The sequence below is a fragment of the Nanorana parkeri genome, unplaced genomic scaffold (assembly GCF_000935625.1).
Source record: "Nanorana parkeri isolate BGI_ZX_2015 unplaced genomic scaffold, ASM93562v1 scaffold256, whole genome shotgun sequence".
NCBI classification, from domain to species: Eukaryota; Metazoa; Chordata; class Amphibia; order Anura; family Dicroglossidae; genus Nanorana; species Nanorana parkeri.
In genome coordinates this window covers 1461575-1478617 of record NW_017306524.1, presented here as the reverse complement: position 1 = coordinate 1478617, position 17043 = coordinate 1461575, and the positions used below count along the sequence as shown (strand labels likewise).

Below are 17043 nucleotides of genomic sequence, written 5' to 3'. Positions count from 1 at the left end.
CATACCTGCAAGAAAAAAAAGGGATTGGGCAGCAAAACAGTAAATCATTAATATCCATGTTAGCCCACTTCTCTAAGTCAGAGGGTCTGATGTGATAGTGTATGCCAAAAAGAAAGCATTTGCTTCCCATTTCTGTTGCGGCTTTACATATTTTAGTATATGAAATACTGTCTCAAAAGAACAATTACAGACAAAAAGTTCACTTAGTTATGAAGCGAAGGTGAGGGGGGTTGAAATTCTGTCTAGTTTGTACTTAAAGGAGAACTATGAGGTGAGTGATTTATACTCATCCTCATAGTTAGATGAGACTGTCACAGGTCGGCTCTATTAATCGGGAAGTGAGCGAACACATACTGTAGCTCGCTCACTTCCCGATCATCTCCCCTGCAGAGAGTGGTGACTGTCAGTCACGGCTCCCCGCAGGGATTCCCACCTCCCCTCTCTGATCCTCCAGCGCTGACTGGAGGAACGGACGGGGGAGGTGGCGGGCACAGCTGGCTCTGCCTCTAGATAGGCAGAGCCCGCTGTCAATCAGGCAGCTGGGTGAATCTCGACAATATTGTTGGGATGCGTCCCAGCTGCGGCGCTCTCAGTATATAGCTCGCTGTAGCTCACTGTATGCTGTGCTTTGGGTCACGGGAGGACGTTAGTATATGTCCTCCCGTGGCCCTAAAGAGAACTATGGGATACAAAGGTTACCCCATAGTCCTCTTTTAAGTCTCTATTACTGGGCTCGGCTCACCACCCTTTCTTTCTCAAACTGTTTGGCCAACAGATCAATTGACTGAAACACTTCTTACATACCTGTATTCCTTTTGCCTCTGACTCAATATTGGCATTTGGCCCATATTGCACCCCTCCCATCTCTAGGGGGGACTGCGCAGGTGCGCGGTTCGACTAGACCCGCCCAGACACATATCAGATCATACAAACTGATATTCCCTGTACCTGAAGTAGCGCCTGTGTGCGCGAATAGTCGTACCAGCTCCTCCAGTGTAAACTTCTCAACTGCTTACAGCATCATAGCCTTTAATGAATTGATATTCTGTTGTTCATCCTTGACTTTTTGCAATGTTATCATGTTCTAAAATTATCATGCATTCTATATTTATTTTGTTATGTTAAAATCATGCTGTAGGAAAGATACACATGGAGAGAGCATACAGGGAGCTATCTATTTAGTTGACTTTAAATTGGATTATGTATCCAGCTCTTTTTAAATTAATACAATAAAAAATGAATTTTATATGAAAATCTTTATTTTTTTTCTTGTGGAGTAGTCCTTTGGTGCTTTTAAAACCCCACTTTCTGTCCTTGTGATTCCTGTAGTAAGCTAACAATGCTGTACTGAAATTTCACTCAATGTTATCAGTAATGTCTGAGATCTCTCTTTGCACTACAGAACAGCTCCTGTTTATGTTTTGGAGTTGAGCTGTTTTGTAGCCCTATTACACTTTCTGTCCTATGGTAAGAGCACTGCTCCTCCATAGATTTAGTACTGAGTGAGTGTTATCACCCGAGGATCCTAATGTTTTACTAGGAGGATCACTAAGTAAAAATAAAAGGAAAACAGATTGGAGAAAAAAGAAAACAAATGCAAACACCACATCTAAGGACTGTTACGCTCCAATACCTTAACAGGGATATTCACAAAAGGGTGAAGAGTTTGGGGAAGACAGGAGAAGTGAACAATCTAGGACAACATAGCTGATCTGAAAAAATTCTCCAATTCAGCTCACTTTCCAGTTCAGCTATGTTGTCCTAGATTGTTCACTTCTCCTGCCTTCTCCAAACTCTTCCTCCTTATGTGAATAACCCTGATAATGTATGTTCTTGGGTTTAGATACACTTTCCAGGGTGAACAGCACCTTGGGATAAGCATACAGTACAACTAGTCACCACTAATTGTAAACAGGTTTAATTAAAATGAATAGTACATTTACATGTAACCAAGAACTGGACAGATGGACAGATGGGGCACTCTATTCACACCATGTCTAGTGGTCACTTTGGATATAACAGTTCCAAGTGGGTATTGTTTTCATTACCAAAAGAATGGGTTTGTCTTTATCTGGAATAGTACTAGAGCGTATGAAAGATTGAACTTGGTAGGTACGCGTTTTTTTGCATGCTGGCTGAATATGTAAGCATGCAGCTGTCCAGGCAACATCCCATTCATATGAAAAAAGGGAACATTCTAAAACAGGCCACAAAACCTCAGCAGATCCAGTGAATGGTTCATATGAGCCAGCTAAAATCTAACAGTCATTTAAGCCATTGAAACAATTCTGTCTTTAAACTGTGACCTTGTGTTGATTGGAGCTTTTGTGTGTAATTATTGGGCATGTTTACAAATGAACACATGTAGCATAGCAGTCTTTTGTGAATAAAATAAAAGGCTGATGCTGCAAGAATCATAGCATTCTAATGGAGCCTCTGTATCACTTTCACCTGCCGCTGAAAAACAAGGGTTTCCTGGAAGATCTTTGTCCAGGAACTAAATAGAGTTCTGAAGAACAACCCCTTCACCAAGTACTGGAGTTAATATAGGATGGGCAGATTTTTCTAAAAGCTGAACTCCAGACAAAAGACACAAATGTATGCAGTTCTGTGATTGTTAATAAAAATGTGGATTTTTGTATAATCAGAGCAGTGTAAGTACCCACATTTGACTTGGTAGGATCTTCTTGAAGTCTGATAAGAGAACTTAGAAGGGCAGGGTGAAGCAGCACATGGAGCCAATCAGTTCTGCTGCAGTGCAAGGATCATGTTGAAAAGAGGAAAGAGCAATGTGAAAAAGATGAGCTCACCTGTTTCTTGCTTCCCCTCTTTCCCTTTCAAGTCACAATTTGGGTGTGTGGAGAGGAGACCTGTAAGTGTTTCTGAACTGGAGCAGAGACAAAAGAGGTCCCCACCATCCCCCCCCCTTCCCTCCCAGGTGCTAGGCAGGGTTGTGTCAGAGCTGTGTTAGCAGGACTGGATATACAGAAATACTAATCATTTGGCAGGTAAACTAGTTTTAGTTTCCAGAAGAATCAGCTGGTCCTCTGAGCACTAGACCTAATATTCTGTTTTAGGCTGGCTCCTTTCCCTTGCAGGGCCTATGGCACCATCCTTGTGTGTGCTAGTAAGCTGTGTATGTCTCCACAAACACACAGACACCGAAAGACAAGGCATTCCCCTCCTCCTTACTCCCCTCTCCCCCCTTCTCCAAGCTAGTAGATGGATGGCTGATGGAAACTGTTCTCCCTTGTGATCTTGTACTAGACAGGAAGTTCAGGGAAGTGGAGCTAATAGAGTTGGAGCCAGCTGTTCAGAAACATGATGACTGTAAGTATTTGGCAAAGATATATAGAAATATTTTGCAGGACAATGTATACAGTGGGGGGAATTTATAAAAACTGGAGCAGATTTGCAAATCAGCTTCTCTGTCTCATTTTCAAATCGCAACTGAGCAAACTGAAGAGAGGTGTTCATTGGTTTCCATGGGCAACTGCTCCAGTTTCTGTCTCCGATTTGGATAAATTCCCCCGGTATATATTTGATCTGGATTCATTAAATTGATTGACTGATAAATAACTACAATATACCTAAATTGATAAATAGTGCTCTTTGGTATTTGGTCTTGGATATGTTTTAAAAATGTGCCTGTCTGAATCTGGTTTTTTTTTTTTTGTCTGCAAATATCCTTTATAGTAAAAAAGCTTCTTCAAATCATGCAGTAAATCAGTTAACATAGGTGAATGAACACTGATGTATCACTCTCCAATACTCAGATGAACCTTCTGTATGCCATTTTGACATCTCTCTGTAATATCAAAGTTTGTTCTTGTAGTAGTTAACCTGATTTTTCATATGGTTCAATATAATATCCCCATAGTAAGGCATTTCAGGGATGCTACTGACTACACAGTTCCAGAATGTTCCCCATTCTTATGTGAGTGTTGGTTACAATGGCATTGTTAAAATTGGAGTTACAATTGCAGAATGTGTGTGTGTGTGTGTGTGTGTGTGTGTGTGTGTGTGTGTGTGTGTGTAGCTTTATCTTCTGTGTAAACCTGCTTGTTTACTTATAAATCTGTTATTCCTCTTTTAACAAAATGTCATTATTGACTCAAGTCCATATTTGCTCCACAAATAGACACAAATATAGATGTTTTATTTCTTCCATATAATTTACACCAATTTTCAAATAATTACTATGTTGCTCACAGCTCCTGCTGAAGTATTCCCTTCACTGCACTATAAATATCCGGGTTTACCATTGCATGTTTATTGGAAACTACACTCTTCTTTCATTAGCTCTGGTATCAGGACATGTCATGTTATCCTATAACACAAGGCAGCTCTGTAAGGCTATCTGTGCTTTTTCCCTGAATTCTTACTCTACAATATGTCATTAGGATATGATGTGGTCACGTTACTGGTTCATATGACATTATGTTAAAAGAACCCCCTCCCCCATCTTGTAACCTTATCTTACCATTAGATTCTCAATGTTTTGTTATATACATTGAAAAACCTAGGGGAAAAAATTACACATGCACATTTTTATTTTATTTTTTATCATTTTTAGTGTTCACATTCAAATAATTGCAACAGAAATTGAGTAAATTAATCTGTCACTATTTAACCAGTTCAGTCCCAGCATTCTACACCCCCTTCATTACCAGGCCATTTCTCAGTTTTCAGTGCTGTTAAATATGACTGAGAATTAATATTTGTATTATATTTTTTGAGACAGAGAGGGCTTTCTTTTGGCGCTATATAATATCTTTTTAATTGTTGTTTTTACAATATAAAGGAAAAAAGTCCCCCCAAAAAAACCTGTTTCTGTTATAAAACATATAAAAAATGTCAGGACAGTAAGAAAATCCCAAAAATGGCCCTTTTTGGAAAGAAAACACCCCAAGGTGACTTGATTTTTTGCCACATTTTTTCAGAAATGAAGAAACATGCCAGTACTGAGGGGTATAAAATATGGAGCTTTGCAAAGGTGCACTAGATACAATAAATGTACAGGTCATACACAGAGGGAGGCAGAGGTGAAGGGGTTATCGTACAGGTCGCATCCCAGATAGCAAGCAATTGAGCTGCAAGTTTGAAAATGACTTGCTAATCTATTGCAGACTTGCCAAGCTTCACCATTTTGTTGCACAATTACAGCAAGTCTGCATTGCAAGTCTCCAGACCAGCGAGCTTGCAGAGCTCTTGCTAAGACCTGCAGGACTCTTGCTGTAGACTTGCCAAGCAAATTTGTTACAAATTCAAAAAGTGTCAACTAGAACTTGTGCTGCAAGTGTTCTGCAAGTCTATAACTTGCCAGGGAATGTGTGCAGCAAGTTAAAAAGAAATACAATTTAACCCTGCCACAAGTTTGTGGTAAGTTATCCTTGCTATCTGGAATACAGTGAAAGTATGGAAATTAAGTAATTAATGTACAGATGTGCAGGATAAGCGAGGGGAAGGGGTTAACATAAACACCAGAGCAGAGACAGAAAGAAGAGTGCATAAACAGGAGAGAAGGATGGGTGAAAGGGTCAAAAATGATGAGGAGCTTTAGGTTTGGTTGCTGCTGAAGCTTGTTTTGCTCAGGAGCTAATGAATAGATGATTCATTCATGTATTATGTACTTTCCTCTCCCCGGCTTTTGTTGTAAGAGGAAGAGGAGGGCTTGACATTGTAAACATTGCCATGTGATGGCTGTGATAACCAATCAGATAGATCACAAGGCACAGAGCTCGTCTATGCATTAGTTTCTCTGGAACTAATGAATAGATGATTCATTCATGTATTACTCCCTTGACTCTCCCCTGCTCCTGTTGTAGGAGGAAGAGGAGGGCTTGGCATTGTAAGCATTGCCATGTGATTGCTGTGATAACCAATTACAGCAATCACAAGGCACAGAGTCGGTCTGATTGGCTCCGGGCCTGAAACCGCTCTCTGCTGTCCAATGGTAGCAGGACCAGCCACGTGAGCTGGGGGTTGTGCCAACAGACAGCCACGTGAAGATATACAGGTACATCAACCCAGAATAACGGGCTGAGGATCAGTCTTTATTTACAGTGGCCAATCCGCAGATGGTTAAAGGGTCTGTGTGCTTTTATTTATATCGGAACTGCTTTTCTGTTTATGGGAATACAAAAGCAGCTTGATGCAGTTTTGGAGGACAAATGCTGGTCAGAAGAAGGTCAGAAGCACCTGTTTAGGAACTCAGTTGAAACTCCAAATTGCAGCTCTTCCCAGATAGCAAGCAATTGAGCTGCAAGTTTGAAAATGACTTGCTAAACTATTGCAGACTTGCCAAGCTTCACCATTTTGTTGCACAATTACAGCAAGTCTGCATTGCAAGTCTCCAGACCAGCGAGCTTGCAGAGCTCTTGCTAAGACCTGCAGGACTCTTGCTGTAGACTTGCCAAGCAAATTTGTTACAAATTCAAAAAGTGTCAACTAGAACTTGTGCTGCAAGTGTTCTGCAAGTCTATAACTTGCCAGGGAATGTGTGCAGCAAGTTAAAAAGAAATACAATTTAACCCTGCCACAAGTTTGTGGTAAGTTATCCTTGCTATCTGGAATACAGTGAAAGTATGGAAATTAAGTAATTAATGTACAGATGTGCAGGATAAGCGAGGGGAAGGGGTTAACATAAACACCAGAGCAGAGACAGAAAGAAGAGTGCATAAACAGGAGAGAAGGATGGGTGAAAGGGTCAAAAATGATGAGGAGCTTTAGGTTTGGTTGCTGCTGAAGCTTGTTTTGCTCAGGAGCTAATGAATAGATGATTCATTCATGTATTATGTACTTTCCTCTCCCCGGCTTTTGTTGTAAGAGGAAGAGGAGGGCTTGACATTGTAAACATTGCCATGTGATGGCTGTGATAACCAATCAGATAGATCACAAGGCACAGAGCTCGTCTATGCATTAGTTTCTCTGGAACTAATGAATAGATGATTCATTCATGTATTACTCCCTTGACTCTCCCCTGCTCCTGTTGTAGGAGGAAGAGGAGGGCTTGGCATTGTAAGCATTGCCATGTGATTGCTGTGATAACCAATTACAGCAATCACAAGGCACAGAGTCGGTCTGATTGGCTCCGGGCCTGAAACCGCTCTCTGCTGTCCAATGGTAGCAGGACCAGCCACGTGAGCTGGGGGTTGTGCCAACAGACAGCCACGTGAAGATATACAGGTACATCAACCCAGAATAACGGGCTGAGGATCAGTCTTTATTTACAGTGGCCAATCCGCAGATGGTTAAAGGGTCTGTGTGCTTTTATTTATATCGGAACTGCTTTTCTGTTTATGGGAATACAAAAGCAGCTTGATGCAGTTTTGGAGGACAAATGCTGGTCAGAAGAAGGTCAGAAGCACCTGTTTAGGAACTCAGTTGAAACTCCAAATTGCAGCTCCCAAACGGTCATGCATTTTGTGAATTTTCCCCTTTAAACTCTCAAATCTGATGTGTTCAGTTCTTCTATTAACTTCTTCAAAGTTATTTTCTTAACTAGATTGCCCATATACAGACTAATAACATACTGTATTTGGTCTGTGATGTAACAGTAGAAAATCATTGCATTCAATTTAAATTTGACAGCACCATCAGGCAAACAGGTTGAGGGAATGTCAGGTGAATGTGCAAGGAAGATAATATTCAAGACATAACAACGCTCCATCTCCAGTTAATTAAGAGTGCACGATCCAAGCATGTTTGAATGCTTTGTACAACCACAAACAGATATTGATTAGCACCTCTATGACATATATTGTGATAAAACTGCTAATCAATACTTGTTTGTGAAGATAGCATTCACCCTTTTATGAATAGGGTGAATGTTATAATAAAGACCTTTACCTACTGAAGAATGGATGCTGCAGAATGTCAGGGAATATATTTTTTGCTAGGCAATTGTAATTTTGTTTTGTAATTAGGGTAAATGTTGCCTAAAGAATATTAGGAGCACTGTGGGTGAATGGGCCATCAAATATTTATAAACTGACCCCTATTGAGTACAGGATAAAAGATGCTCTATTTGCAATGTGACTGGACCTAAAAGGGGTAGCAGACTCTCACTTCAATTCCCTGCTTCCTCATCACCATTTGCTGGCTCCTGTTCATAAGCCATTTTCCCATCTGTACTCATCCCATATGGCAGCATGGCACTTCATGTTCACGTTGTTACTGTTTATTGAATGTATTATGTACTGAGGCTGTAGCTCTTAGCCAAGCGGAAAGCCGATTCCTAGAACACACTGAACAGAAGCAAGATGTAGGAAAAATTTTGTGAACATATGATACACTACAAGCTGTACATATAATAGCACCAGTTTTAGAATACTGTCATCCATTGATCAGGGGCTATAGGGGTCAACTCACTATAGCACAATGGATGTTGATTTTTTTTTTTTAATTATGCATTATGTGCAATTCGATTGAGATCAAAATCAGTTTTTCCAGTTCAGTAATGGTTCTGGCTATATTATCATAGATCATATTATTACTTTTGCCATCTTTTGCCTGTAAAAGTAATTTCAAAGTTCCAAATGGAGTCGTGCTCCTTCAAATATAGCTTGCTTTTGACGGAAGTATTTGTTTACTTGTGTAAAGCATATATCGAGGAAAACTGAAAACTGAGCCATGCAAGGTGTAAATAAAATAAATAATTTTAAATCATGAAATAAAATTAAAACATATACATGAGGAAAGCTTTAAATAGTTAACTACTGAATTGATTACTGAAACTGTAACTTTGAAGGCACAGAAGAGCAGTTGCAGTCAAGAAAGAGGAATATGGGAGTTAGAGAAACCTGGGCATATTGATACATATTTGATTTTTGTGTGTGTTATACTGTAGATTGAATGTATGAAGCCTGTATTAGTGCATAAGTATTATGTATCCATATTTACATGTTTATTTTCTGTTTTGTGTTTTTTTAAGCATGGATGAAGACCATTCTACTTGCAACAGGCCTCCTAATTGACTCCTAATGCAAGAATAAGAAAGGAAAAGCATGACCGTCCATTTGGCTTTACAGTTTTCATAATTGGCAACATTTTGAACCTAGAAGATTGCAAAATGGGACTCCATGCAAGATCTGCTGGTGACCTCATTACAAGCTGCTGCTTAGGGAAAACCTTGTCTCACCACAGCCACAAACACCCATTTGTTCATAAGAAACTAAGATTTATTCGAATACTGGGTCTTTTCCTCTGCATAACAGCCATAAGCACTTTGTCCTCCACAGTTGGTGCCTTTTTAAAGACAGAACTTTACAACAGTGACAAGTCCAGTGCTACACACAGCCATATACTACTGCAGCGGCATCAACGAAATCTGATGGACTTTGCAGAACAAAATCAGAATGATACCCCTGGCTCTACTATATCTATGAACTACAAGGCAGGGGGTAATAAATCCCTTTCCAAAGGTGAATACCCAGAAGACATTTTTTCGTTAGAAGACAGGAAGAGGGGTGCTGTTGTACTCCATATATTTGGGATGATATATATGTTCATAGCGTTAGCTGTAGTTTGTGATGAATTTTTCGTTCCATCGTTAACAGTTATCACTGAAAAACTGATGATTTCGGACGATGTGGCAGGGGCAACTTTTATGGCTGCTGGGGGATCTGCACCGGAACTCTTTACATCCTTAATAGGAGTATTTATATCACATAGCAATGTCGGTATTGGGACCATTGTTGGATCAGCAGTATTCAATATCCTGTTCGTGATTGGCATGTGTGCTTTATTTTCTAAAGAGGTATTAAACCTAACCTGGTGGCCACTGTTTCGAGATGTGACATTTTATATCGTGGGATTGATTATGCTCATAACATTTTTCTTGGACAATATAATCCAATGGTGGGAAAGCCTTATGCTGCTCATGGCATATTTAACGTATGTTACTTTTATGAAGTTCAATGTCCAGGTGGAATCCTGGGTGAAGAGGAAACTGAACAGGAACAAGGTTGTTAAGGTATCATCAGCCAATTCTGATGGAAAGGTTGGTTTGTTTAAGTGATGGCAAAACATTTATGTAACATGGTTTAGATAAGGAGATATCATGATGTCTACCTAATCTCCCCCCTTTATGTCCCAACACTTGTTACTACTTTCTACTATAAAACAAGGGGGAAATATGCCACTAGTCTCTGATTCTTACTCAAAAATGATATAAGAGTGGGAAAAGGGGGTCAGTTTACATTGTTATGGTTTGGCTGAGATGATTTTCACTGAGAAATCAGCTAAAACATTGCATTGATAGATCAATATGGTGATGGTCAATGCTGATCACCTAGTTTCTATTTCAAAAACTCCTAAGTGACACAGGTATTTCTTCTTCTTTTAAACGTTAATAAATTATTTAAACATCAATCAAGAGGGGATATATACATTGTCACGGATCGGGACTCACGGGTATGAACTGGAGTCCGGTATGTGGACCCTTTCCACTACACTGGCAGGGACCCTCAGAGAAAAGGCTCCAAGCAGTGTTGGCTGACGACTCCCAGAGCGGGAGTATCAGCAGCGGAACTGAATGAGGTAGTGGAAGTCAGCTAAAGCTGGAAGTTCAAATACAAGGCAGGGTGCTGCAATGCTGAGTAGGTGGCATGGTATGCTGAGTAGGTGGCAGGGGTTCCCTAGGATGTGGAATCTAAGAGCCAGCCGGTATTCGCCAGAGCTCCTGATGGTGGACATGGGCTTGGCTGCGTGCTGACCCCAGGTCACAATCCCTAGGTCCACCCAACTCACCTAACAGGTACAGGGTACAAATCAAAGGTTAGGGACAAGCTGAAGACTTCCAGGGACCAAGCAAAGTACAGTGTAGACTGTAGACAGGGATTTCCAAGGACAAAAGCAAAGCACAGGGCAGCCAGTAGACAGGGATTTCCGAGGACAAGCCAAAGGTTCGGTACACGGGAAAACTCCCAGGAATTCAGGGTAAACCACAAATGGGGGACTTGTCAACTAGCTTAGGAAAGCATTGCTCAGGCAGCGAGCCGTTTGCTGAGTTTAAATAGAGACAGGAAGAGGGAGGATCCACAGGATTGGCCACAAGCGGACTGCACTGATTGGCCGAGAAGCTGCATAAGAAACAGCAGGAGAGGTCGGCCGACGCCTAAAGCTTGCAGACAGGTGCAAGTGTGAGTCAGGTTTAGAGCGCATGTCTGGAGGACTACAAGCACCAGCACAGACCTACATGTCTGCAGAACCAGGGGTAAGAGGTATGTATATCCTTGTAGAACTATAAGTAACAGCTCAGCTGCAAGTCTGCAGCTGAACTGTGACATACATATATGAAAGGCCAGTCAAACATTTTGAGAGAAGCTGTTTAAGGTGGCCACAGATAAACCTTATAGTTGGTGCCATTTGTAAAAATAAATCATATCATACTAACCCACTGATTTGTTTTAATGGCATTCAGGAATTATAAAGGTTTATTTCCTACCAAAGCAAACTGACATATATTTAGAGTGTATCTCTACATAAAACAATGTTCTTTTAGTGTTAAATAGAGTGGGGAAGGGTTAGATAATCTTTCAAGTTTTCATTGCTGTATGTGTGGGGAGATTGAACCCTCTATTAGTACTGGTGACAATTGTCAATTTGGTGGTACTGATGACCACTGAGAATTTTAGTGTCCCAAGAGATGAGGGGAAATATTCTAATGAAGATACTTCCCCTTAATTTTTGAGATTTTCTTTTAACTTCCTGTTGCATCTCTATGACAGAAAATGAAAGGAAATGTACCCAATGGTACACAGACAGACAAAAATAACATGGCAAGGGTTTTAACCCTTCCCTACTTTACCCAAAACGGAAAAAAAATGTATTGCTATTTATACAGTTTAAATATGTTTTAGCATCCTCTGGGTTAGTTGGAGTTTTCAATTTAATGTCAATGTCATTTTAATAATGTCATGTCAAGGTTACACTGTAGTTAAGGTTACAGTTTCTTGAGCTATACAGCATTACAAAGCATTCATCCGTTTATACTGGCAGACGTTATAATGAATTGTTTCTGAATATTTTATAGCACAAGTGTTACATGCAAAAACTCCAAACATGCTATTTTGGTTAAGAAATACACGTAAGAGTAAAAGCATAAACACAAACATTATTTTGCTATGCATGAAATGTACATGCCATTAGATAAATAAGTTGTTGGTTTCTTGTGGTGTTCATATGTAGTTCATATCAATCTTAAAGCCTATGCTCTGTGCTCTGTTGAGTTCATACTTTGATCCTGTTCTGTGGGCTGACAAACGTCAAGAACCTTTAAATGTATTATTGTTTGCATAAAATAGTACAGCCCTAGGCCAATTTAATATTGTGACTTTGAACAAGGTTACATTTACAGTATAATAGATTGGTCAACTAGAAATTTTCTTCCAACCTCTGAATTTCAATTTACAAAAAGTAACCTGTACAAGTCAGGGCGTAATGTTATTGTATTAATATGTGCCTTTGCATTGCTCACACTCTGTGGTCTCAAATTTCTAAAAAGCTTTTGTTGATGCATATCAAGACATATAGACACTTGTAGATAAAGAGGTGGAATACTGGCATCCAGCAGTTTTCACGGTGGGTAATTTGTGTAATGGGCAGAATATCTTTGCAAAATGATATGGAGGGTTTGTATTTTGCTGAAGGGTTCCTTTAAATCATTAGCACAAGTTTTTGTTTTTTTTGTTTGTTAGCAACCCCCTTTCCCCCATGAAGTTTTAAATAGAAAGATACATATATTTACACTAGAAGGATAGTGATTCTTGCTTACTAAGATACTTCACATTGAAGCTGATTCATAAAATGTGGAACTGTTGTTTATAGAAACCAATCTCTTGTCAAGTTTGTTTCTGAAATTTGACGTTTCTGAAATTTGATTTCACGTGTAAGTTTAAATCTGATAACAGGCATGTGACGTCACCCAGCGCCCTGCCTCCAGGATTTTTTAAAAAAATTTACTATTTTTTTTCTTATTTCTTATTTTTTATTTAATTTTTTATGTTGGGGGGGCTTTGGGGAAATATTAGGGGTCTAAACAGTCTCCTGGTATCTCCCTTTTAAAATAGAAAAAGAAATTGAGAACGCAAAGTCCTCAATCTCTTTTACTGCAGCCTCCGTTCTAAATGAATGGAAAGCACAGAGGCTTCCCATTCATTCAGAAACTATTTACTATCATCCAGTTTCTGAATGGGGAGGAGCCTCCGTACAGAGTGCTACTCCCCATTGAGAAACTCATGAATGAACAGGAAATTATGTAAAGCACTTCCTGTTCATTCATAACTGGGGACACATAGTACTATGTGTCCCCAGTTATTTACAAACATTGGAGGGATCCGCTGATCGCTCCAGTGGTTGTCCGGCACAGAGGAATGGTACATATCACTGATATGTACCGATCCTCCGGCACTTGGCCACGCACACACTCGGATCCCCACTGCATACAGATGAGGAGAGCAATGGGGATCCAGAGGAGAAGCCCCACGCCGGGAGGACAGGACATCGTGATCTACTAGTGATCGATTTGCGATCGACTGGTAGATCGCGATCGACCTAATGGGCCTCCCTGGCTTACAGTATATACTGTGTGAATATATATATATATAAAAAATATGTGTGTGTCCAATGGTAGGCACCGCACTCAGATAAGAATAAAAGCTGCCTGGGTGCACTCAAGGCAAATAGATAACAAACGGTTCAGTGGAAGAGGCACTCACAAGTCTTGTAATTAAGCAACAGAGATTACTTTATTGACCGATGATATATGTCTATGTTACTTCATTACAAGACCCGTGAGTGCCTCTTCCACTGGACTATATACATACATATATATCAATGCTAGCTTTTCTGTTGATGGTACCAGGCAAAAAGTAAGAACAATGTTATATATAGTATTAGGTTTTGCTTCTATTCAGAGCAAAACATATATTTAATAAAGGGTTAACATTGTAAATTATACATTTCAGTAAAAGCTTTTCTCTCTTTGATAAATCAGATTTTTTTTTCACACAGCGTAGAAGGTGATAATGCTTGAAATAGCACCTAGCCTAACTTTAATACATCACGCTTATAGTTCCATGTGTCTTTTAAACATAGCCCAGCTTTATCAAGGAGCTCATAGTGTGTATTTTATTTTTGGTAAGTGCAAAGACCAGAATTTGTCAATGTTTTCTGAGCTTCTATGGTTGATGGCTTAATTCCTTAGACAAAATATATCCATAGTTTATTGATATAGGTCAGGGAAGTGGACTTCCCTGAGAATTTACTGTATAATTTTGCCTCCAAAAGCCAAACTTCATGACAGATTTGTTTACAACTATCCTATGTAGCAGTTAAAGCTGTGTTGGTGAAATGGTAGACTAAGGGGTTCAGTAGGTGATGAGTCATGGGGCAAGAAGAAGTGAAATTGTTCTATATGAGTGGTTAATGGTACATTCCCAGCAGGTTGCTAAATACAGTTTACCTTTTCTTTGGAACAATTAGGTATCTTCTATGTGTTTTGCAATATCTGTAACTGTTTTTTCTCATTGTTTTGTGACTTGATAGTCAGTTGTGAAGTATAGTCCTCTCGCACACACCACAATGGAATTGACCAAACATTGCTCCTCTATTTATTCATGCATTAAAAGGTCTTTGCGCTTTGAAACAAGCTTGTTGATGTGCTGGTGATTGGGAGGAGTAAAAGACAAGGTTATTGGGAGGAGTAAAAGACAGAACCATCCTGTTATATAAGGCAGCAGTGGTATTGTACAACAGTAGCCACAGACAATCGCCTCTAGAAGCAAAACAACTTTTATTTAATTGAACAGGAGAAATCAACAATGTTTATCTGTGGATGCCACCTGAACAAGCATGCAAGAATGACAAAGTGTAATGGCAAATGGCATCCTTAGGCTAGCCAGCTCTCAGTATGCTGCTGAGAAATAGTTGAGGATTTTTCAAAATACCAGCAGGGTTTGCGATGAGACTAACTAAAATCTTCAAAATCTCTGATTAAGAATGTAAATCTGAAGCTACAAAGATAGAAACCATTGGAAAAGTGTATATGCAGAGTATGAAGGAGCAATAGCAATAGAGATTGTAATGGATATCCATCTCAGATTTCAAACATTGACATGTTGTATTTTAATAACCTGAAGAAGCTTAGAATTGAACATTTCAGTTCAGAACCATGTATTATATAATGCTCAAGAACAGAGAAAAAAAGACCAGAGAGTAAGAGTCAAGTTGGATGGAGTGCTAAGACTAGAAGGTAGCTGGATTCATAATTCTTGGAACAAGAAAAATAGGATAGAGAATGATTCCTCAAATTCTGAAAGGCAGTTGATTTAATGAATCAAATTTACATATAATTTAAGCAACAATATTACACCTTGACATCATTGGCCGGAGGTAAACTTTAAACATGGCAGGAAGCATACTGTTGGGAAGACTGGGAATCTCTTGGGTGCAGTTGTCAAATAAAACTAAAAATAATCACTGTAAGTATGGTAGTTCCATATACCAAACTAGAGTTTTTGCCTTCGAATCCATATCATTACATTTCATTTAACAACTGCTTTAGGTAATAGAAATGGTCATATCTCTAATACATTTAAAATAGACTAATGATGATGGTACAGTCCAGGGCTATTCACTCCCTATTGTCACCAAGATCTGACTTTAGCTTAGTGACATCTAACAACAACAACAACAAAGCCATGGTACCAATATACTTGATGCTTACAAGTAGGTATTGTAAGTAAATATAGACACAAAATAATGATTTTCCTCACTATTCCCGTGGACTTCCACCTTTGACAAGATATAAACTTATTGTTTTCCTCACTGTGGCTTACTTTAAAGTATCTTCTATACAACACCATAACACCTAAATCCTTGCTGGACTATCTGAACAGTTTCATTTGGGCTATACATAGAAAGAGAGTGACACATAGATTATTTTTTCAAAGCGTAATACATGTCACAGCTTGACACTTTGCCTGTGTGAATTATTTCTGTAATCACATTCTGCTGTTCTGCTATGTTGACTGTAACCCTTTTGATGCGTTTATCCTGCAATCCGTTAAAATGTTTGATCTTAGTGTGGATTTTAGGCAAAATGACTGGAGTTAGCAATCTGCAGGGAATTCACAAAATTGCTTGTGTGAAGATACCTAAAATAGGTGTGGGGCTGTGAAACAGGAAAGTGTAAAATGCAACATTCTGTGCAATTTATGAGAAGAAAGCAAAGAAACTCACACGACAGTCTTGGAGATTAAAAGGGAAATAACACTGTGACCTTTCCATTTTAAAATACAATTTCCCAAAACACAGAGGCTTGTAGAGTAGGACAAAGAACAATATACAAGTAACCTATATCAACCAATTAGCACTCATCTTTGTTTTTTAAACGTACTATGCTCAAATGGGTGAACTCTGATTGGGTGTTATAATCACTTTCCCTATTATGATAACCATTAATTTTTTTAATAATGCAGGACCATTTTTACCCGCTTAAAATCAATGGTGGGGCCTTAATCCAGCACATCTCAACACATGAAAACATGTGTTAGTGTGAATGCATTATTGCAATGCATAGTATCAATTAGCACTAAGAGCTCATTCACAACATTGTGTTGCGGTAACACACTATAAAAAGTTGCAATGTATTACACACAGTGTGCTGCACTGCAGTGCCCCTCATTTTGATTAGCACACACCTAGTCAGCACAGCACAAGGTACTTGTGATGCCACACATCACAAGCAGGGCAGTCCCTATAATGAGGCTGTCTGTGAAGGTTGCGTGGGGGGAGTGGCAGGTGTGCCTGCCACCTCCTTTCCAGCCAGACCACCTCGGGTTGCTAAGCGCTCTGACATCACTGGTTGCCGGGGGCTGAATGAGACACTCTGGCTGGTGTTCCACCAAGCTTGTGGCAACCAGTGACGCCACTGGTTGGCAAGAGCTGAGTGGGACGGTCTGGCCAGCAGTGACGTCAGTGAGCTGGGTGGAACACCGGCTGCCAACCCCCCACCCATATCGTGCAGTACTAGCAACC

At 39.7% G+C, this 17043-nt stretch overlaps 1 protein-coding gene across 7 annotated transcripts in view; it reads left to right on the top strand.

The window, feature by feature from the left end:
• SLC24A2 (solute carrier family 24 member 2) overlaps positions 1-17043 on the top strand; it is a 133605-nt gene that overhangs the window by 11099 nt on the left and 105463 nt on the right. For 5 of the 7 annotated variants that reach the window (XM_018556873.1, XM_018556872.1, XM_018556874.1 and 2 more), the window contains one exon: positions 8936-10003. In XM_018556873.1, the coding sequence (XP_018412375.1) occupies positions 9074-10003 (930 nt within the window). In that variant the 5' untranslated portion in view covers positions 8936-9073. The remainder of the gene's footprint in view (positions 1-8935; positions 10004-17043) is intronic. The other 2 variants (XM_018556877.1, XM_018556875.1) reach the window with 1 other exon arrangement.